At 33.6% G+C, this 24018-nt stretch overlaps 1 protein-coding gene and 1 long non-coding RNA gene across 2 annotated transcripts; one reads left to right on the forward strand and one right to left on the reverse strand.

The window, feature by feature from the left end:
- Positions 1-7315: 7315 nt before the first annotated feature.
- On the reverse strand, positions 7316-8352 carry LOC130993163 (uncharacterized). Its single transcript, XR_009091590.1, has 2 exons — positions 8221-8352; positions 7316-8037 (listed from the first exon to the last, which is right to left on the reverse strand). It is a non-coding gene; the product is annotated as an uncharacterized LOC130993163 (long non-coding RNA).
- Positions 7395-10108, forward strand: LOC130993162 (uncharacterized). The gene is made up of 2 exons (XM_057917940.1): positions 7395-8002; positions 9235-10108. The coding sequence occupies exons 1-2, from the start codon at positions 7680-7682 to the stop codon at positions 9713-9715; spliced, it is 804 nt and encodes a 267-aa protein (XP_057773923.1). The 5' UTR covers positions 7395-7679; the 3' UTR covers positions 9716-10108.
- Positions 10109-24018: the final 13910 nt, after the last annotated feature.

Below are 24018 nucleotides of genomic sequence, written 5' to 3' on the forward strand. Positions count from 1 at the left end.
AATTCGAAATTGATGAGCAATATCGATTAGTTATGGCGTTGAATCTGCTAGGGCACAGTGCACAGAACAAGGACGCGGTTATGGAGAAGGGATGGGGAGACGAGAGGTGGTGGTTACTGGAAATTAGGTTGCGGCAAAATTATTTTTGTTTTGTGAGCAAAATTGACATAGCTTGGAGATAGAAAATCGAGGGTTCTAGAAATCGGGTGTTCTAGAAAATAGTGTTGAAGAAGTTGGAGTTTATTTGGCCTATTTCTCAAATTCACAACTACTTGAATTCCCAATCAAAATAAATTCTGGTTATGAATTCACAATCAAAAAATTCTGATTGTGAATTCACAACCAAAAAATTCTAATTGTGAATTCACAACCAAAAAATTTTGATTGTGAATTTGACTGGTTGTGAAATGCGCGAATTTTTAAAGGGGTGATATTTAAAAGGGTAAAATAATAAGTGTGGCCATTTTTTAAATTTTTTTTATCTTAGTGGATAATTTTTATATTTACTAAAATAAATAGGCTATTTTCAAAATCCAATCTAATTGTTTTGGTGTTAAAGCTATTATATTATAGGGCTGAATATAGAAGATGCCCTTGCAAGCGAAGGAGTATCAACTAAGCGTTTGGACGTATCAATCAAGTATATAACCACTCTAAATGTATAAAATATTTTTATAGTACTAACAAATGTTAGATTATGTTATTGTTGAAATGTCTAGATAAATATAATATAAAATTTATTTAGTATAAAAGAATAAAGGTATAAATAACTCTGCGACTCTGATCAAGCTAATTATCAAAAAAATAAATAAATAAAATTAAACATCTTATATAAGACAGGGCCATTTTTTTGAAAATGAAGAATCATCTGTAAAAATGGAGTAGTATTAAATATTTTAAAAGCAAGTTCCTATAGTAAAGTTGAGCAAGATAATCGGGTAAAATTTTAATTACTAGAATTATTTAAATAATTAGGATGGCCGCATGTGCGGGCAGTGCAGCACTCCATAACCAAATGCAAAAAGGAAATTTAATTATTTAAAGTAGATTGGGTCAACATAGTAAAAATAGTAAAGTAGTAAAGTGTACTTCTAAATATTAACCCTCCCTCATACAACAAAATTTGTTCGTTTGGTAAAAAACCTTAATCTATTTTTAATAATTTGACCATCTATTCTTTCCCTGCTTTTGTGTGTACATAAGAAAGCATTATCAATCATTAAAAGCTAATTAACATTCAGAAAGAGGAAAAGGGAAAGCATAAAAAGAGCAAACACGTAGCACGAAAAAGGTGTCTCACATCTGCTGTATTTGTTTTTCTATATCTTTTTTTTAAACATTTTTTTTCCACCTTGTTGTGACGCTAAAAGATAAAATTAAAGTCAGATTTAATATAAAATTCCACATTTAAATCATCTAACTATAATCTATAAAGGTGAAGAGTTTGATTTTGAGGGCTGCATGTAATGTAAATATGTAATACAAAAAAGTGGGCCCAAAAAGTTAGGCTGAGCTCTATTTATTGGGCTGACCAGGCCCACAAAAAATAGCATCACAAGAAAAACTTACATGCAACTACGCTGCACATTAATACACTACTTTCTATTAGTAAAGATAACATCATCATTATTATTACAACTAATATTATTACTATCGTTATTATTAAAAAGGTTATGAAACCGTTGAGTTTTGTGCAATTGTGCTATTCAACCTTGTTACTTTTTCTTCTTATTCTGTATAGAGTTTCTAGTATTTTTATTTTTTATTTTTGACTTGGGGGAGTTGGGGTGGGGGAGCAGTGGGGTCTGAACCCGGGACCTCACTGTTCACACATAAGATGTCGCACTGCTTGATGTCCCTTTGGAGTATTTTTATTTTATTTTATTGAGCAGATTTTCTAATAACTCTTTAGCATTGTGCGTACTATAATTTTTTTTGGATGCTAATAGAACAGACATGTTCTTGTTTATGTGGTTTAAAATAGAGTTAATAACCGGAAAATACATGAATTATCACCGAATTTACAAATTGCACATGACCTTCAAAAATAGCCTCAGAATACTTCACATTTTAATTTTGTTGTAATTTGCACACGCGTTGACCAACACATTAATTGATGTTGATGTGGCTCCCAGAATTTGTCGACGTGGACGCTCCGGCGTTCAAGTAATATGACGTCGTTTTGTAGTTATATTCAAACACTCAAAACGACGTCGTTTTGCGTGAGTCTAATTAAAAAAAAAAAGGAGAGAGAGGGAAACATCATCGCTAAAGCCAGTCAGATTCCGACCTGCACACTCCCTAATCACTCCCAGCTGCCACACCCTGCACACCATCGCCGGACGCCGACCTCCGCCACCGGATTCCGTTACCACCACTCAGGCCAGCCGCCAGAGCGTGCCCTCTTTTTCTTCCCTTGCCCATTGCGCACCAGATTCGCTGCCATCCTCCATCTCTGCCGCGCCGCACAACGCGGCCTTGTCTCTAGTCGCCGCCTTCTACCATCACGCCACGACACAAACACCACACCATGACCGCCTCACAACGCGACGACATAAACATTACACCACGCGTCGCCGCCTGGAACCCTAGGTACCCAATTTCAGTCTCCTCCCTCGATTCTCTCTTCAATTTTCAGCGACCGCCGAGCCCTAGATCTTCAGCTTAGTTTACCATAGATCTACCAAGTTTGCAGCCGTCAGTTTTCCATCTCCCAATCGACGTCGCTTTTGCAAAACCCCCAAATTCCCCACAATCGTCGGTTTTTTCTGGTGTTTCGAAAATGTTCGAGATGAAGGTTGCTGTTTCTCGAAGGTTGGTGTTTCGAAAATCTTGAAGAATTTTTATGGATTGTGATGCTGTATGTGTTGCTTTGAGAGTGCTGCTGTGAAATGGGGCTTCCATTGGCGGCGGGTTCGCCGGAGGATGTGACCGTTGGGCTGCTGCATAATTGGGGATTAGTTTAATTAAAATTGAAGAAGACGTCCAAAACGACGTCGTTTTGAACGCGTGTCTTGACAGCGTGTAAAATATGTCACGCAATATATCATGTAATGTCCACGTAATCACCGGTCGAACTTATTCTTCGCCGGAAATTTCGCCATGTGCAAATTACAACAAAATTAAAAGGTGATGTATTCTAAGGCTATTTTTGAAGGTCATGTGCAATTTGCAAATTTGGTGATAGTTCATGTATTTTCCGGCTATTAACCCTTTAAAATAATACTTTATACGTCCCATCAAAATAGTTCTTTTTAGTTTTCCACATAGACTAAAAATATATATTTAATATTATTTGAAAAATATAATTTATATGCAATTTGTTCTATTTTGCTCTTATTTATTGCTCTACATATTATTTTCACAATATTAAATGAGGGTATTTTAATGAAATAATATTTTAATATAATTTAAATTAAGAAACTGATCTACAGTTTAGGACATTTTAAAATGAAATAGATATATTAATTTCGTGAGAGATCGCATTAATAAACCTCTTTAAAAAAATACTAATAGATCTTTGGATTGTACTCTAGCTAGTAAATTGTTAAATTCGATAATCATTAGAAAATAAAGAAAATCAAGCTTGTGACTCAATATAAAATTACTAGTTAATATTGTATGAGTGCTTTTTTTTTAATTAGATTTAGAAGTGATATCTAAATATAATTAAATAAGCAATCCGCACGCAGATGGTACCTCTACATCACACATAGGTGGAAAAATAACGCACACAGATGGATCCACTATCCACACAAAAATGAAAAACTACACCGCACGCAGGCGAAATTGAACCAAGACCTCTCGCAAAAAAGAACTTTTGGGATCATCAGCATTGTCACTTAAGATAGGAAAAGAATAAGAAGTAGGGGAGTGGAAATTAATTTTAGATAAAAAATTCTAATTTGTATAAGTTTTTAATCTTAAATTAATTTTTAGGTAATACATATCAAACTAAAATTTTGAATGATTTTTAATTTGATATGCATATCGAATATTTTACTATTAATCGAATTACATTAAAAAAGAAAAAAACAAAAAGAAAAAGAAGAAAGACAACAATATTTGAATTGTGGGAGAAAATAAATTTTTAAAATTGACGGTATAAATTTAAAAATTAACGAAAACATAACCGAGCGCATAATAGAAAATAGTTGTCTCCTCAAAAAAAAAAAAAAAAAAATAGTTGTCATATGTTTATTTTTCATGCATTAATGTATGACCGCATTTATATATTTGCCAAAAGCATTCATAATATTAGTTGCATTTTTGAAATAATAATAATAATAATAATAATAATAATAATAATAATAATAATAATAATAATAATAATAATAAATTAATAATAATAATAATAAGTTGCATGAAGGAATGCGCTCACATAAATATTCATGCGCTCATAATAATAATAATAATAATAATAATAATAATAATAATAATAATAATAAGGGTAATTTTATTCACAGCCCCCATTTTACTCACTATAGTCTCTCATATAAAATAATAATAACAAATAATTATAAATTTACTATTTTACCCTATAACTTATATTTCAAATTAAATATAATTCATTTTATAATCAAATTAAATCCCTAATTTTATATATCCCCCAAGCAAGATGCAACTCTCATATATTGATTCACTCAGATCCATCAACGAAAGTGAGGAAATAAAGGTCAAGCTTCTGCATTAGTAAACTTTCTTCACCATGAAACTCTTATTGCAAAATTAGCCCTTCCGCCTGTGCACTTGTATTGAAATCGGTAAAATGCTCCTCAAAATGTTTGAAATTGGGCTTCTGCATCAATATATGTTTTCGAACGACTTGTGCAAATGAAGGAGGCAAGAAGCTCCCTTTTCCAGTCCACCAACGATGTTGCCGGAAAATCCGGCTACGTCTACATCACTGACATGAAGGGCGGCTTCTCCCCCGTCGACTCCGACTCTGACGGCCCCATCGCAACCTTCTTTAAAAAATTCGCAGAGGAACTCCCCAACTATATTGTTGTGATCCAAATCAGTGCTAAACCCTTCGTTGATTGCATTGTCGTATTGCTGCTGGTTTTTCATGCCCCACACGATTCGCTAAGTTTCAAGAAAAAGACCACAGAGAGTTGTGCTTGTGTGTGATCGGTGGCTATATAAAATTAGGAATTTAATTTGACTATAAAATCACATTGAATTTGGGGTTGTATAAAATGAGGGATTTAATTTGATTATAAAAAAAATTACATTTAATTTTAAATATAAATTATAGGGTAAAATAGTAAATTTATAATTATTTTTTATTATTATTTTATATGAGGGGCTATAGTGACTAGTGAGTAAAATGGGGGGCTGTGAATAAAATTACCCTAATAATAATGGTTTTCCTTGATGCATTAGTGATTTTCTTGGGCGCATAGTTAAGGTATTTCCTTGGTGCATTAATTATAAAAAATAAAATAAAAGTAATGAATAAATAGATGCAAACAAGGTTTTTCCTTGGGCCCATAATTATTATCTCCTTTGGGCGTATATTAATCGGCGAAAAATGGTTTGGCAGAACTAAAAAAAGGAAGTACTTTTACCATATAGGCGCAAAGTTGGGTTTCCGTGGTTTTCTAGAACACAAATTGTTTGAGCATGCCGAATCAAATAACAGAAAGAAACTAAGTATAAATCAAAATAAAAAATAATCAAACGCAATTATTTCTACAATATTATTTCAGCTTTTTTCGTGACAACCAAATATTTAAAAAAAAAGAATAAATATTTGATATAACAAATACAAAAAATAATTATATTCGGTATACATTTTTTCAAAATTGGTAGTTTAGCAAACCTCCCTTTATAATAGGGTTAAGGTGCAGATAGGCCCCTCAAGTGGAGGCCCTTAGAGCGTTTCAGTCCCCTTACTAATTGTGTGTGCAAATTGGCCCCCGAACTCAAAAAAACGGTGCAGATCGGCCCCTCTGACTTAACACCGTTATGGGCCGTTAGTCAAGGGGGCGATCTGCACCGTTTTTTCGGAGTTCAGGGGCTAATCTGCACCTTTTAACTTTTTAATTAATTCATCTCTCTCGCTCAAAATTTGATCGTCGTTGTCGCTGATTCAAGCTCCGGCGGAGGGCGCCGCCCCTTTCTTTCTCTCTTGGGCCCTAAACCTCGGAGCTCGCTCGACTGCACACGCTTAGCGTCAAGGACGAGCCCTAATTCTCCCATTCCGTCGAAAATCGCCGCCGCAATATCCGGTGAACCCGCCGCCTGGCTTTTCTCGATGAGGAGTCGCCTAGCTTTTCTCGATAAGGAGTCGCCTCTTTCTCTCAAATCCGGCGAAATCCGGTGATAAAGGCCGACGATGCCCGTCGCCATTTACGCTATCGGCGTGCTGTTGAAGAAGGACGCCTTCAAATCAGAGACCATGGCCAACATGATCTCGATCTCGATTGGGGTCACGATCACCGCCTACGGCGAGGCAAAGTTCGATTAGTTGGGGGTGATTCTGCAATTGGGGGCAGTGACGTTCGAGGGAGAATTCGAGTTTCGATTTCGATTATGTGATTTTCGGGAGCAATGATGCCGATTTGGAATTCCCGATTTGGGGCTTGGGAACTTGATTTCATGATTTTCCTCATCTGACGGCGATTGACGCCGGAAAAGTTGGTCGGAGAAGATGAGATGTGATTTTTTTTAATGAACGGTGTGCAGATTAGCCCCCGAACTCCAAAAAGAGAAAAAGTGCAGATTAGCCCCTGAACTCCAAAAAAACGGTGCAGATCGCCCCCTCTGACTAACGGCCCATAACGGTGTTAAGTCAGAGGGGGCGATCTGCACCATTTTTTTGAGTTTGAGGGCCAATCTGCACACACAGTTAGTAAGAGGACTGAAATGCTCTAAGGGCCTTCACTTGAGGGGCCTATCTGCACCTTAACCCTTTATAATATTGCACAGCAAAAGAAAAATATTAAAGTATTTATTTCTATAGCCTACAAAATACGTGTGCAGCTAATCCTTCTGGATAACCTCGTTTCCTCCACCTAAAAAGACAGTTAAATTTATTAGACATTTTTTTTTCGAGGGTATTTATTAGACATTTTTAAAAAAGAAAAGATAAAAATACACCGAACCATAAACTTTAATTTAGTTTTTATCTATGAAACTAAAATTATAATGTAATACTCTTTCAAATCTATTTATCTTGACACACTTTCTTCTTTAATTTGTCCTATTTATAATTATACTTTCCAAAAATCCAAAAATAGTATGTGGTTCTTGTCCATCTCTACCCACATAAAATATGTGATCTCTATACATTTTATATTAATTCTTTATTCTTAATTTTCGTGCCAAAAGCAGATGTGTCGAGATAAGGAAGGGAGGGAGTAATATGTGATTCATATTTATTATAATAAAGATTAATTTATCTAAAAATAAAATAGGTAAAGTGAAGACGAACGGAGTAGTAAACTACGTTTATTGACGGACGGTGATAGAAGGGGGTTTTCCGGCATCTTATCACAAAGTATGTGGTCTATTCTAGAATTCTTCATAAGCAAAGGGGTATTATCGTAAACAATTAAGGAGACAGCCTCATTTGACATTTTGAGTCCACCTCGCCGGCTACCCGCACAACAAGCAGTCACGCAAACTCACTGACCCCAACCGCAGGAAGAACGCGGACCCTCGGACGCCGGAAAATGGGTTTATTGGGCGGGCGATGGGGGACTGCGGCGGCGGTGGTTGCGCTGGCCGTCGCGGTGGTTATGAGGAAACAGGTGGCCGAACAATTAGGATGGGATAACTCCGTCATGATGCAATGGCTGAAAGAAATGTCCGATCGGTTAGGGCATTGGGCGATCCCCGCATATGTCGGAATCCACACGCTCACTCTGGCGCTCTGCCTGCCGTACGCCGTCTTCTTCGAGGCCGGAGCTTCGATGCTCTTCGGATTTTTGCCGGCGCTTTTGTGCGTCTTCTCTGCCAAAATCCTCGGCGCTTCTCTCTCCTTCTGGATTGGCAGGCACTTCCTCCTATCTCTCTTCCTCAATTTTGATCCTGTTACAAAATTAAGTTTTCTGTTAATTTTATCTGTAGGATGATGTTTCCATATTTTCAAGTTGACTGCATAACTGCAATTCTAGTTTCTCCGATTTTGGTTAATCAACCGTTTCGACGCTTTAGAATTGCTCAGTAAAATCTTAATTGAAGAAAACTAGCTGGAGAGAAATTCAGACATACTTTGCTTGCTTTTGTTGTTTGCGATGTTCGTTTTTGGATTTAAAATTTGAGCTCTGGTTTTGATGGTGGTATGATCTGTTATTATGTAAAGTGTTCAAGTTATGTTGTTATTTTGTGCTTTATTGTTCATTCCACATAGTCTATGTTGTATTGTAACGGATCAGCATATAAATTACATTAATCTCGCGTGCAGTGATATATAGATTGTTGATGGTTTATCTTATATTTGACTTAGATAGAGGAGTTTGAGGCATCTATGAACTGTTATTGTATAGCTATTAGCTAGCGGTAATTGGAATGAAATGAAATAAAGTTTTTATTGAGAAAAAAACCTAAAAGAAAATGAACTCCTGAACCCCTCAATTTATAGTTAGGACCGAGTCTCATCCTTTCCAGCAAAAATCAGTGGTAAAAACAAAGGGAAAGGAAAATGAGTACTCGTCTAAACAACCATCCGAGTATAAAAAGGAAAAGATAAATCCTGTAAGACAAGAGTAATAACTTCAGGACAAGCATAATCCCCCCAGCCATCCGAGATCGACTGCGAAGCCATGTAGCTAGTGGTAATTGGAGAAGAAGCAAAATATTATTTAACGGAATGGCTCCATTCTTAATATGAAAGATACTTCTGTTTGCAATAGATTATATTTTTCATTGTCATGTCTGGTCACGTCTACTGTTGTTTACATTGTTGCCCATGTAAGATATTCTGTGATATCTCATGGGGTGGGTATTAGAAATATAAAGAAGAAGATTCAGTAAGTGGCAGAACTGCTAACAAAAAAAGTCCTCTTCAGTGCACCTAAACAAGAAACTTCTATATATTTTTCCTCTTGTTTTGGTGCACCGCATGGTGCTGTACACAACAGAGGATCTTTTTCCCGAAAGGACTTGGATCTACACTCTCCGTTTTGAAGCTAACCTCATTTTGTCTACTCTTCGATATCTCTATCTGGCCGTTGTGTGTTAATTTTCTGGCAATGTGATTATATTTTATCTGTCTTTTCGTGGCAGACTTGTCTTTCGAAGTTATGGCTCTGCAGCTGAATGGGTTCAGAAAAATAAGTACTTTCACATGTTGTCAAGGGGAGTTGAGCGGGATGGTTGGAAATTTGTTCTTCTTGCTCGATTCTCACCTGTACCATCCTATGTCATAAACTATGCATTGGCTGCTACTAATGTTGGGTTTCTAGTTGATTTCTTGCTTCCAACAGTCATTGGGTGCATGCCCATGATCTTGCAGAATACTTCAATTGGCAGCCTTGCGAGTGCTGCCGTAGGTTCAGCATCCGGCTCCCAGAAGTCTCAGGTTTGGTCATATTTATTTCCCCTTCTTGGGATCTCATCAAGCGTTCTTATATCATTGAGGATAAAAAAGTATTCGACTGATATCATAAATGATGATTCTCCTGCTACTGTAACTGAGCCCTCTGATGCCCAGGCATCAAGTCAAGAGCCGGTCAATAGGAAAAGTAAGGGGTTGAAGGGAAAATAATCGCATGTTAAGCTGAAGTTCATGTGTACTTTTTAGCTACAGTCAATTTCGCTTAACCAACCTCTATCAATTATAATCAGCCAATCTTTAATTTATCTTGACATGACGAATATATACTTGAACCTATCAGCTAGCAGTTTACAGGCTTCCTCCCAACGAACTTGATGGGTTAGTTTCTCTAATTTTTCGGAGAATGCTGCTAAGCAATTAGAAGAAGATAAGATACAATGATCCTGTAACTGAACTCAAATTGATGTACGCCATCAGAGTAGTCAAGAGTTTCATCCTGTCTGTTTAAGTTCCTTATAAACAAGTAGACACGTCAAGTTGACATTTTTAGGTTTAGGCTTTTGTACTTGTGAAATGTGTTATTTAAAGATGTGTTCTGGAACATTTTTCTCTTGTTTCTTCCTCTTGTGTAATATGTTTGCATGCATGCGTGCAGCTGATAATTGCTCCTGCTGTTAGTTGTATCTTTATGTAAATTTGTAGTTTCTGGGTTGAGTTTCTTCTTAAAGTTTCAAGTCCAAATTTTTCGTCGCATTCCTCATGTTTGTTCTTAAGAGTATCTATCCCATGCCTAGTGCCTCACCCCAACCCACCCCACTTCTGATGCTCTAGTGTTGTGGCTGCTCGTGCTGAAAGTTCAGTAAAGAGTGAGTCTGATTATTGTAGCTTTTATAAAAGAGGTTCCTTTTTGTAAGCTTTACATCTTCAGGAATAGATATGTTTGTCTACTTGGGTCATATATATTCATGGGCCTTCACACACACACACACACACTATTCGGCTTAATCTGAGACACAGAATGGTCAAAAATAGGTGGGACAAGCGTGTGTTGTGGTCTGAGAATGCAGCTGTATCCTTTCATTCTTCCTACAGTTAAACTGATAGTGTTGATATTATACTTCTACTTTAGCCTGCTAGAGCTGTGCTTCAGTTATGTTGTGTATTCTGGTTTTTTTCACCAGTAGAGCATTGTAGCTTAGTGGTATTCCTCCCTTTATAATTTGTAAGGGTGAGAGATTGTGGTATAATATCAATCCTCCCATCTTTAGGGTTTAAATACTTTTTTCACTTAAGCTGTTTTATTAATTAACAACAAAAATATTACTACAATTTTATACTGATATATATGTATGTGTGTGCGCGCACATACTTTCATAAATTTTGGTATTTTAAAAGGTTGATTAAATATAAGGAGACTTTTTTTATTTATTTTATATTTCTAAATAAATTTTTAAAATTATGTTGCTACTATTGCATGTAGGATTCAAACCCGTGACGGGTTCGAACCAAGTGAGCTAAGTGCTCAATTTAAATATAATGAGATATTTCAAGTGATTACGTTAAATTTTTACTTGTCCCACACAAATAATCCCCCTATAGTTCACTTGGTTTGTTAAAAATGTCTCAAATTTTCTTTATCCTTCTCAAAGCTACTAAATTATCTTCAAAATTAACAATATTTCATTTTAGGAGTGAATAGAGGCACAACAAAAAGTTTGGATGTTTATTAACCTTTCTAATATAATATAAAGAGGATGTTTACTTTTGAAGGATTATCCTTGATAGATACAAATAGTAAGGTCAATCTTTTGTTTATTTAGATGAATTTAAACTTTGGGAGGTTTCAAGGTTTTTGATTATTTTAGCCATTTAAACTAGTTTTGCTTTATTTGTATCAATACTATATTAAAAATGGAGTATTCAATTTCAAATTGATTTCAAATCAATTTCAAAATTGAGTGGCAATTTTGTAGTTAGAATAAAATTGAAGGTTTATTTATAAGCTATACATCTTTTTTTTTTTCTTTTTTTCTTTAACTTCTTATTTTTCTATTTTATTTCTTTTTTTTAAATTGTGATATTCTACTAAATATAAAATATTTGATATGCATATCAAATTAAAGATCATGACAAGAGCTTTAATTTGATATATGTTATGTAAATATTGAATTTAAAATATGAAAATTTTACTTATTTAAAGATTAAAACTTAAGAAAATGCTCTCTCCTCTTTTTTTTTGAATAAATCTATTTTTTTTCAATTATCTTTTAACTTATATTGTTTTCTTTTTTCACAATATCATTTGTTATTAATATGAATTATTCTTTATTATTTTTATATTAAACTAAAATATATTACTCCCTCCGTCCCAATAATCTTGTCCCACTTTCCTTTTTGGGTTGTCCCAGTATTCATGTCCCATTTCTAAATTTGGACATAATTAAGAAATATTTAACATTAACTTAATACATTTATATATACATATTAAATGTAAACCCTAATTCTCTTTCTCTTTCCACCTTCTCTTTCCCCTCTCTCTTCTCCACCTATCCGCCGCCCTCCCATCTCCCACCTCCATCGCCCACCCACCTCCACCATCGCGCCACCTCCGTTGTCCTCCCACCTCCACCATCTGCCGTCCTCTCGCCTCCACCCTTGCGCCGCCCCTGCCACCCTCGCGAGCTTGTTGCAGCGACGGCGTAGAGCGCCCACCACCCCTCTTCTCACTTCGCCTCTCGCCGTCGGCCGCCTCCTCTCTCCTACTCTGTTTTTTTTCTTTTCCAGAAATTAAATCTCGCCGAAAATTAGCCTCACCTCCACCCTTGTTCCGCCGCAGCAGCCGCTGTCCTCTGCCTCCGGCTCTCGCCCACCACCTCTCGCCCTCGGTTGCCTTATCTTTCTTACTGTTTTTTTTTTCTTTCAGAAATTAGGGCTCGCCTCCACCCTTGCGCCGCCGCAACTGTCGCCGCCCTCCGCCTCCGGCCACCGCCCACCACCTCTCGCCGTCAGCCGAGAGGTGGTGGTGTTTTGGTGTTCATAATTGTTAGAGTTTTTTATTTTTGTTGTTTTAATTTCAGAAATTGAAAGATTTCCATTTTTTGATTTCTGGTGGTGTTTTGGTGTTCATAATCGAAATTATGGTGTTTTGGTGTTCAGAAGTTGTGGTATTCATAAGCTCTCTCCTCTGTTCACTGCTCCGGCGGCTCGCACCGGCGGCGTTCACTGTTCCGGCTGCTCGCCACGAGCGGCAACACCAAATTGGAGAGGACTGTTAACAATACTTAAAATTTAATTAACAAATCCATAAATATGTGGGCCATGCAACTTTTTTCTTAATACAACTCTCCTTAATACCTGTGCCGAAAAGAAACGGGACATGATTATTGGGATGGAGGGAGTAGTATTTTTAATTATATTTAGAATTTTTATATAATAATCAAAAATCATTTTTATATATAATAAAATATAAAAATATTTTTCGTGCGTTGCACGAGTGCAAATGCTAGTCATATTGAAAGGGTGGGATTGAAGAAATCTACTCATAAGGGTGCATTTACTTTAGTTGTCAATTTTTTATTGGAAAATAATGGATAAGAAAAGATAAGAAAACATTATATTTTCATCTCTTTTTATTATATGTTTATTAGAGATAAAAATATTTTCACAGCACTATCTAAAGATAATATTGTCTAACATTGGAAAGAAAATGAGTGAAAATGAGTCTGATAAAATATTCCACCATGCAAAGAGAAATTTTCTATCATCATAATCATATGAAAATTGTGGAATATATATATATATATATATATATATATATATATATATATATATGGTGCCGCTCCAATGAGACCCCCTAATTTTAGTGAGATCTATGGCAAGATCTAGTGCGTTTATTTTATCAATTCTATGGCTGATATTGTATCTGGAGGGTGATTTTTTTTCACAGGGTTCGAATCCTGGAGGGAGCAGAATATTTTAAATTTGTTATTCATCAGCATATACTGCATTGTTCATCAGTATATTCGGCCCTGTTCATCAGTATATATGTCTTATTCATTACGAATTTTTTAAATTTTATTTTTCATCAGTACATACATCTTGTTCATTAGATATACGTTTTGTTCATTAGTATTATATGTCTTATTCATTGTCCTAGTGTTTCACGAAAATTATGGGGTCTCACTGGAGCGCGCCCCTATATATACAAGGTCGTATATACTGATGAACAATGCAGTATATACTGATGAATAACGAAATTTAAAATATTCTGCTCCCTCCAGGATTCGAACCCTGCGAAAAAAAAAATCGCCCTCCAGATACAATATCAGCCATAGGATTGATAAAATAAACGCACCAGATCATGCCCTAGATCTCACTAAAATTATGGGGTCTCATTGGAGCGGCCCCCTATATATATATATACATATAGGGTTGGGATCTATGAAGAATTAACTATATTTCGTTCTGAATAAATCAATAAATTTACCGAATAAATCACGCGACCGCACGAATAGTTATTTTATTGAATAAACACGTACATTTTTCGCTCATGTGCTCGCGTGTTTATTCAGTAAATGTATTGAGTTATTCAGCCTTCGTTGTTTTCTTCTATATTTAGCATTCTTTATTGATCCCTTCCCATATATATATATATATATATATATATATATATATATATATGGGAAGGGATCAATATATATATATATATATATATATGTATGTATTCTCTCTTTTTCTATGAAAATAGACGTATCCTAAGAATAAAAGTATTCAATTATGTAAAGTAAATGTCATCAAATATGATTAAATAGAATAGTATAAAGGCACAATGAAGTGAAAGGTTACGCATCCAATTTCTAGAAGCATCCTACGTATTATAATTCAAATATTTTCTGGGTCCATATTCTACTTCTCAATTATACCAATTAATTTACTGAAAGAATATTTGCGCATGGAAGCTAATTTAAACCATAAATTTGCCATGACATGATAACACCTTGTACGATATAGTTGATAACCAAATTTGAAAGAAATTAATGTGAGAGTGGAATGATTTTATTAGAGAGGGGAAAATATGAAAGAAAGAAAAGAAGAAGATGCACACATTTTAATAATAGCTTCACTGATTCTCGTACAATAATAATGCAACTATTTTTTTTTTTTTCTCGAGATACATAATAATGCAACTAATTAAACAGCTTGAATCTTGCTGTTGGTAGCCTCCAGCCCGGAATGGAAAACGCTCTCACTCTCTCTCTCTCCTGTTAATGAGTTGGTCACATGGGGAAACTATTTTCTAATTTTAGAATGTGTGGGAGAGATCCCGAAGTTACGGCTACGAGCGTTTCTTGATCAAATAACGCTACAGCAATTTATTTATTTTTGTTTCTTCCAAGTTAAATGAGTGGAAATTGTGGATCAAGTAGGAGGAAAAGTTTTGATTCAAACTCAATCAAACCAACTAAAGTCCATTATAATAGCATCCACATTTATGCTCACTTGATAGCTTACTTGATAGGAGGGATCACAATAAGTAAGGAGGTCAGATTGTGATTACTTGATAGCTTACTTGATTTTTTTAGTTTTGATTTTTATGTTTTTTATTTAATTTTAATTGCTCAAATTTAAATAACACAATTTACTAATAATTCACATGGAATGGAAGTATTGATTTAAAGAAGAGAAAAAAAGAAAAAAGAAAAGTAAAATTCACAAAAGGTCAAATTGACCGAAAATAAAATAAAAAAAATTGAATTCTGCCAAACAGTGGCCGTTTACAAAATTTGATTTTTTTTTTTATAAGGGCGCGTGTAGAACACGCGCCACTATTTAAGGCAAATTGGGTATACTTGAACAAACGAGTAGCCCTCGAGTAGGCAAGCCCTGCATTGGACTACTTGATGTCCCTTACTCGAGTAGCCCAAGCATCAAGTAGCTCCAATACAGATGCTCTAATTATAGACAAATCTTGCCACTCTCATCTTTTTTTTTTAATCCTTCTAAGGATAGAAGCATGGTAGTGGTCTGGTGTACTTCTATACAATTCCAAAAAATGGATGCGCCATATCCTGCTGTAGCGGATGTAGAAAAGCAGTTGAAAAATAAAAAATAAAAAAACCCAGTAAATTAATGATTTCCTACAAAATATTAAAGTTTTTTTTTCTTAGAACAAAAATATTAAAGTTTTATAAAGGAACTAGTGCGCTCTACTGTATGATGCACTGACCACGATATATTTATTTATTTTTAAATTTTAAATTATTTAAACATGTCAAAACATTATTTACGAGTTAGATTAATTGTTAACAAAAAAATTATATTAATTTTTAAATATTAGTATTTGATTTAAAATAGTGTATAATAACAATTAATAGGCCGTCTAGGTCCACCAGCCTATTGACGTGTGGTCATGTTCCTGCTTCATAAACTTTATATACTATAATGCGTTCTTTTTGTTTATAAGTTTGTCATGAAAATTGATAGATGAGGAAAAATGGAAAAAAAAAAAAATCATCACATTTTTATTTATTTTTTAATATCATGTTTTCTAGGGAGAAAAACATGAGAAATATTATCACACCACTACATCATGATAATATCATTATGAATTGAAGTGAAAATAAAAAAAATATTAGCCGATATTTTTTCCATGTTAAAGAAAATTATCAATCATACAGAATATATAAAAAATATGAAAAATAGTAAAAATATACATTTCCACCATTTTTTATCAAAGATAACGCACCCATAGAGATAAATGGCAAGATTAATGTTAATGAACACGAATCAGCCGCATGCCAAATCTCTATCAAGGCAAAGACTTTTTACAAGAAAAATAGGTTCTTGTAACAGTAATTTAAGTGACGATAAATTTGTGATCACTACCAACATTTTTATTGCGATGCTAATTTTTATCATCACAAAATACTATAACAATAATAAAATTTATTGTTGTCATTAATTATTATTATTATTATTATTATTATTATTATTATTATTATTATTATTATTATTATTATTAGTTATGAGCATAGTTTAATCACTACAAATATATATACGACGACAATAAATATTGTCGTCATAAAAAGTGTAATAGTGACATGATTTATTTTTATTAATATTAATTTATTATCACTATACGTTAGTTATTATCATGTTGTTGTCACTACAAACATAGTTTGTCGTGTGACTATTTTCTTCCGCCACAAAAAAATGTACTAGTTATAGATTCTTTTGTTGTCAATATTTTTTGTCATTAAATGTTAGTGACGGTCTTATTTGTATCACTATAAAATTATATGTATTGTAACTATTATTTATTATGTACAATGAAATAAAATCAATGACCAATTATTTTATTGTCAATATTTAATGTAACTATATATCAGTGACGATTATGGTATTGCCATTATATATATATATATATATATATATATATATATATATATATATATAGGGAGAGGTTCAAGAAAGAACCATAAATAAAAGAAGACCGGAGAACCATTTTCAGCCATTCGATCATCATGATCTACGGTGGATGCATCATCTTGTTGGATGAATGCAGATCCTGGGTTCGAATCCTGAAGGGAGCATTTTTTTTATTTTTTTAGTGCATTAATTTTAACAGCGAATGTATTAATTTTTACAGTGGATGCATTAGATTTGATGGTTCTCCCGTTCTCACAAATAATGTAGTTCTCTCTAGAACCACACCCTATATATATATATATATATATATATATATATATACATACTAACAATATTTTTGTTCTACACAAAACTATATATCAGTGACACATTTTATTGTTATCAATATTTATTATCACTTTATGTTTGTGACAATCTCTTTTTGCCACTTCAAATACCTTTATACTGACAATACTATTTTTCATCACAAATAATGGATAACAGTGACAAATTTTATCATTGTCAATATGTACGTGTCTATATGTCGATGACTAGGGGTGAGCAAAATCGGACCAAAATCGACGAACCGATCGATTTTTTCGGTCCGGGCCGGTTTTGGTCCAGTGATTGGTCCGGTCCGGTCCAAATTTCCTGGACCGAATTATAGTCAGTTCGGTTTCGGTCCGGAGGAGGGCAAAATCGATGAAAACCGGACCGAACCGAATATATGTATATTTAATATATATTTATTATTTTTATTAATATTATTAATTATTTCTAATATTCTAAAACTCAGAAACCCTAATATTATTAACATTTCATGGTTTTTGTGGTATTATTGAATTATGGTTATTAAATAGGTTTTATGTGTGTAAAAATGTGTTTTTTTGGTTTATTTCGCAAACTGTCCAAAATTTCGGTTTTGGACCGAATCGGACCGAGAACCGACGGCGGTTTTGGTCCGATTTCGGTTCGGTCCTAGTGTTTACGTCGGTCCGATTCGATCCTAAAATTTTTAGAAATTCGGTCATCGGTTTTGTCGGTCCGGTCCGGTCCGGACCGACTGCTTACCCCTATCGATGACCATTTAATTTCTTCACTATTACTTTTTTATTACAATATTTTTAATATAAAAATCCAGTTATATATAATATTTATATAGTATGTTACATTATTAATATAAATTAAGATTAAATAGTATTGTTTTGAAAAAAAAATTATATATATATATATATATATATGTCAGGTGCTTATTTATATTATCGTATGAAGTCGCATTATTATACTACTTATTTTATAAATTTTATTGTGTGACTACTTAATAGTACTCCCTCCGTTCCAATAAGGATGGTCTGTATTTCATTTTGGGCCGTCTCACTATAAGTGGCATGTTTCTATAAATGAAAAATTTTAACCCTTTAAAAAGTATAGGTCCCATCACTTTTAACCAATTTACACATTCTCCTTAATTCTCGTGTCGAAAAGTTTTGAGTCACTTATAGTGGGATGAAGGGAGTATAAGGTTTTATTTGTAACTATTTTTAATAATAAAATAAAGTATTATTTAGTTACAACTCTACAACATAACTTTTAAAATACTAATGCTTCCAAGTCAAAACCTAGATGATATCAATGTACACAAGAGTCCTATTTAATGTGATAACCTTAGACTGTATATATATAGATAAGTGACATAAGTCAGCAGTTTTCTTGATTTAGATATTGAAGAATTTTTAACTTTAGTAGGCAAAAATCTAAACTACTCTAGCTGTCTAGCACTTTTTTTTCACCCCACTTATTATTAATTTATTACTGGAGAGGTCTCTCAAGCGAATATCTATACGATAAAAAAAATATACATATTCTAATAAAAGATTTATAAGTGTATTATTAAACTCTCTAATAAAATTACTATGTGAGTGGTCCGTATCGTACGAAACCGCACACACGAGAATTTTGTGTTATTGTTGTTGTTGTTATTATTATTATTATTATTATTATTGCTTGACACCCAAATGATTAATTTTTTAAGATTCGTTTTATCTTCCAATTTTAATTGAATCATTGACTCTTCTTAAATCATTATAATACGCAATATCAATATATACAAATATAATTTATTTGATACGCAGTATCAATATTATTTTCAGACAAACTCGGCTTAATTAGGCTGGATTATAGTGTGCTTTACACACGAATTATTAAAATGTTAAACCCCTGGTTTAATTATTTTCCAAATGCATTATTGGATCTGGTTAAATCAACATGTATAATATATCAATAAATACACATAGATTGGGGTTAGGGGTGAGCATCAGTCGGTTTGGTCAGCCGACCGACCAGTATTTATCAAACCGATCGACCGATCGGTTCAGAAGAAAATGAACCAATCCGACCGATAATTAGATTTCAAATCGGTCGAAAACCGAACCGATAAAATTTTGGTTTTCGACCGACCGAACCAATCCGACCGAATATGTGGAGACGAGACGAAATCAGTCCACCAAATCCCTCACGAAATCAGTCCAACACCAAATCCCTCACCTTCCTCTACCTCACGAAGAAGGAATCGAAAGGGTGGCGTGGCGAAAGGAGTGGCTGCGGGCTGGCGCGGCGGAAGGAGCGGTTGTGGGCTGGTGCGGTCTAGAGTCGTCGCTGTGGGCTGCAGCGCGGCGGAAGGGTGGCGTCAGAGGCAGACTTCGATGGGAGGGAGTGGCGACTCTGGACTGGTCTCGCGACTGGGAGGGAGCGGCAAACTGGGTGGGTGGGTGTGGGGGGGCTGGGGGAGGCTATCTGGACTGGTATTGCCGGAGAAATTGGAGTTAGGGGTGGCCGCCGACGAGAGAGGATTCAGAGGAGAGAAATGAGATGTGGCGTGAGCGTGAGAAAAATGAGAAAAAATAGAATAGAGAGATGACTTTAGCCTTTAGGTTAGGGTTAGGAAAATAAAAAATAATATACATATACATTATCGGTCGGTTCGGTTTTCGACAGATCAGATTTGGGAAAATCGAACCAACCGAAAAAATTGATTTTTTTGGGCCGAACCGACCGACCATATAAAAAAAACCGACCGAAAACCGATCGGTTCGGCTTATTTTCGATCGATTTTTTCGGTAGGCTCAGTTTTTGCACACCCCTAATTGGGGTGGATCCATGATTTGTCATTAAGGGGCTGAATTTGTTGAACTACTGTGTCTGAAAATATTTGCATGGATCCCGCCCCCGAAGCAATTTTTTTTTTTTTTTGCTTTCTGTACAGTTCATTTTCATGCATTTTTAACTTGTCACTTAATATAATAAATAGTTGTTCGTAATTCAATTAATTCAACATCAATTACATTGAAAGCATATAAATACATATTTTTATGCATTTTTTAAAAATATTGTTTCATCTTATAAACAAATAAACTAATTTTCATTATTAATAGTTCGTAATTTTACTTTAACTTGAGGATTGACTCAAATTCAACATAAAAAATTAACTATGAAGAAAAATAACATAAATTTAACAAATCAATGTAAATGTTAAGCAATTAACATGGATACTATAGTTATTAAAACAATATATAACTATATTTTTTTTCTTGTATTTCTTATTTATATACACATATACAGATATGGTTAGGTTATAGTGAGAATGTTATTTTTCATGAGAAATGAGAATACTGCCTAAGTCAGTATATAGTGTTGCATAAGTTGCTTGTAATGACTGAATAACGGTATTTAATTAATTGATAAAATTGTCGCTCCCTCTAGGATTTGAACCTGACTTAGGTAAATTTTCGCCCCTTCTAAATAAATATCAGCAATAGAATTTGAAAATCTAATATTACAGAATCATTCTCATTTCTCACAATATTTGCCCATTTTCATTTGATCTTCACCCTATATATATATATATATATATATATATATATATATATAAACCTCAAAAAATTGGAGGGGGCTTCAGCCCCTGATCCACCCCTGTGAGTATGTGACATAGACACATATCCTAGTCACCTTCAGTGAGCACCTTCCATGTGAATACTTTTTTCTATTATGTAGTATTTGTTTTGATTCTAATATATCAAAAATTGTTATTAACATAATTAAAATTATAAATTTCATAAACTATCAAACCCAATTTGTTTATTTTCCTTTTAACTTCAAATAAATCAATAAAAAGAACAAATCAGACATTGATTTTTATATAATTTATGATATTAATTTTTATGTCAATAATAATCTTTAAGGAATTAAAATAAGAATAAATGCATAAAAAAAACACTATCATAAACTAATGACTAGCATATGATGATTCATTCATATAGTATATATTATGATACGCAGTATGAATGTAATTTTAAAGCAAAGTGGATTAATTAGGGTGGAGAGTGTGTCAGGATGGTGGGTTTAGAGATAAAACTGAAGTGATATGTGCTGGTGCAGGGTTGGATTGTGATTAATAATAATAGAGGCAACATTAATGAAAGACAGCTCAATAAACAACAAATAATGGGAATTGAAGTGATGAGAGAGAAAGTAGACAAAGAAATTGAAGTTGTGAGCGCACAAGCACATGATTTTTGGTTTTGAAATATAGGTTTGCAATTGCATGGCATTTAATAAATCACCCCACATGACTCTTACCCAAACAACATCCCTTGTGTAACTACATCATTATTACATCTCTGTTGCATGTGTACATGCATATAAACTCATTTCCATTATATTTCACATTCATACAACTACTCTTTTATTCATTTATAAATAATTGTTTTATTTGGAAATAAAATTTGCTCCTCAGCTCGTAATTTTATAAGAAAATCTTTTAATGTAAAATTCTTTATTTACTCATTTTTTTGTTAAATAATTAAAGATAAAAAGGGCAATTTGTTTTTGAGCAATATGACGGAGACAACCTTATTATAAACTCAAACTCGTTAATTAGGTGCGAGTTGAATGAAATAGTTCATTGTTTAACTAGAATGACTAAAAAATTTATTTGTCTGCATGCATGTTTGAAATGAATCTCCCATTTTTATGAAGGGTCTTCAACATTTTCCATGGTCGTGTGCGCGCACATATATATAGGGTTATATATCATAAAAAATTGGATATAATTAGATGTATCGTACAATTGGATTGACCCATAATCAAAATAGTGTTATTTATACGATTCGAGTGAGCATACGGGTTCGAGTCAAGGTATAGGTCATGGTCTAATGAGGGTTCAATATGATTGTACGATACACCTGGTTGTACCCAAGACCAACTATATATATAGGGGAACGCTCTAATGAGACCCTCTATTTTTAGTGAGATCTTAAACACGATCTCGTGCGTCTATTTTATCAATCCTATGACTGATATTGCATTGTTCATCAGTTATCAATATATATATATATATATTGATAACTTAATAGTATTAAATAAAGAAATTTAAAGGCCGTGTCACGGAAGACTCGAACCTAAGACCTTTAATCTTAGGCATTAACCTTTGATCATTAGGTCAACGCACGCACACATTAATTAATATTTTTTAACGACAGATAATATTGTTCAAGAATGAAAGAAGTACTATTTTACATTGTCTGTTGTGATGGTGTTCATTTTGTTTGGATAACAAATTCGGCATGTCAATCTTAAATTGTTCGGACTGAAGTGCAACATGTGTCTCTCTACATGTCAAAACAAGTAGTATTAATTTAGGATTCAAAAGAAAAGTATTTTTGTTATATCTATACTATATTAAAAAGGGAGTTCTCAATTTCAAATTGATTTCAAATTAATCTCAAAATTGAGTGATAAATTTGTGATTATAATAAAATTAAAGATTCATTTATAAGCTATATACATCTTTTTTCTCTTTTTCTTTAACTTCTTATTTTTCTATTTTATTTCTTTTCTAAAATTGTGAAATTCGACTAATTATAAAATATTTGATATGCATATCAAATTAAAGATCATGACAAAAGCTTTAATTTGATATATGTTATGTAAATATTAGATTTAAAATATAAAAATTATATTTATTTAAAGATTAAAACTTAAGAAAATTCTCTCTCCTTTCTCCTCTTTTTTTTGAATAAATCTATTTTTTTTTCAAATACTCTTTTAACTTATATTTTTTTTTCTTTTTTCACAATATCAATTTTTATTAATTTGAATTATTCTTTATTTTTTATATTAAACTAAAATATTTATCTTAAATTATAGTATTTTTTTAATTATATTTAGAATTTTTTATATAATAATCAAATTAATATCAATTTTATTTATAATGAAATATAAAAATATTTTTCGTGCGTTGCACGAGTGCAAATGCTAGTATTACTGTATATAGTATTAAATAGCATAACAGTGTTGGAATATAAAAATAAACTTGATTTTTTAAGTGAAGATATTTGTATTAGAAATATCTAGAATGAAGATATTTGTATTAGAAATATCTAGAATCAAGATATTTTAAGAAGAAAAAGAAAGAAAGAAAAATATAGAGAATTCTAGAAAAAGTGACTAAGTGAAGATATTTTGTAATAGTAAAATAAGTATAAAAATCTAGATAGAAATCAAGAGAATTCTAGAATTCTCACTTGACTACTATATATATGTGGAGGTTGTATCAATTGTTTAGAAGGAAGTGAATTGAAGAAAAGATTGTGTTAGCAAACTCCAATCCTCCCACTCAAATTCTTAAGCACACACACGTCCACAACCAATTTTCTCCTACCAATTAAATAAATTCTCCATTATATATACTTATATTCCAACAAAGTGGTATCCGAGCCATAAAATCCTACCTGTGGAATGGCCAACCTACAATCGTTTCAAGTCCCCATGCTCAACAAGAGCAACTTCGACAATTGGAGCATCAAGATGAAGGCGCTATTGGGAGCCCACGACGTTTGGGAGATCGTGGAGAACGGCTACGAGGAGCTGCAGGACGAGGCCGCACTATCCCAACAACAAAAGGATAGATTGCGAGACGCGAGAAAGAGAGACAAGAAGGCTCTCTGTCTCATTTATCAGGCGCTAGGGGACGATGATTTCGAGAAAATCTCGAACGCAAGCACCGCCAAAGAAGCGTGGGAGAAGCTCCAGAACGCGTGCAAAGGAGC

This window comes from Salvia miltiorrhiza, chromosome 7 (genome assembly GCF_028751815.1).
Source record: "Salvia miltiorrhiza cultivar Shanhuang (shh) chromosome 7, IMPLAD_Smil_shh, whole genome shotgun sequence".
NCBI classification, from domain to species: Eukaryota; Viridiplantae; Streptophyta; class Magnoliopsida; order Lamiales; family Lamiaceae; genus Salvia; species Salvia miltiorrhiza.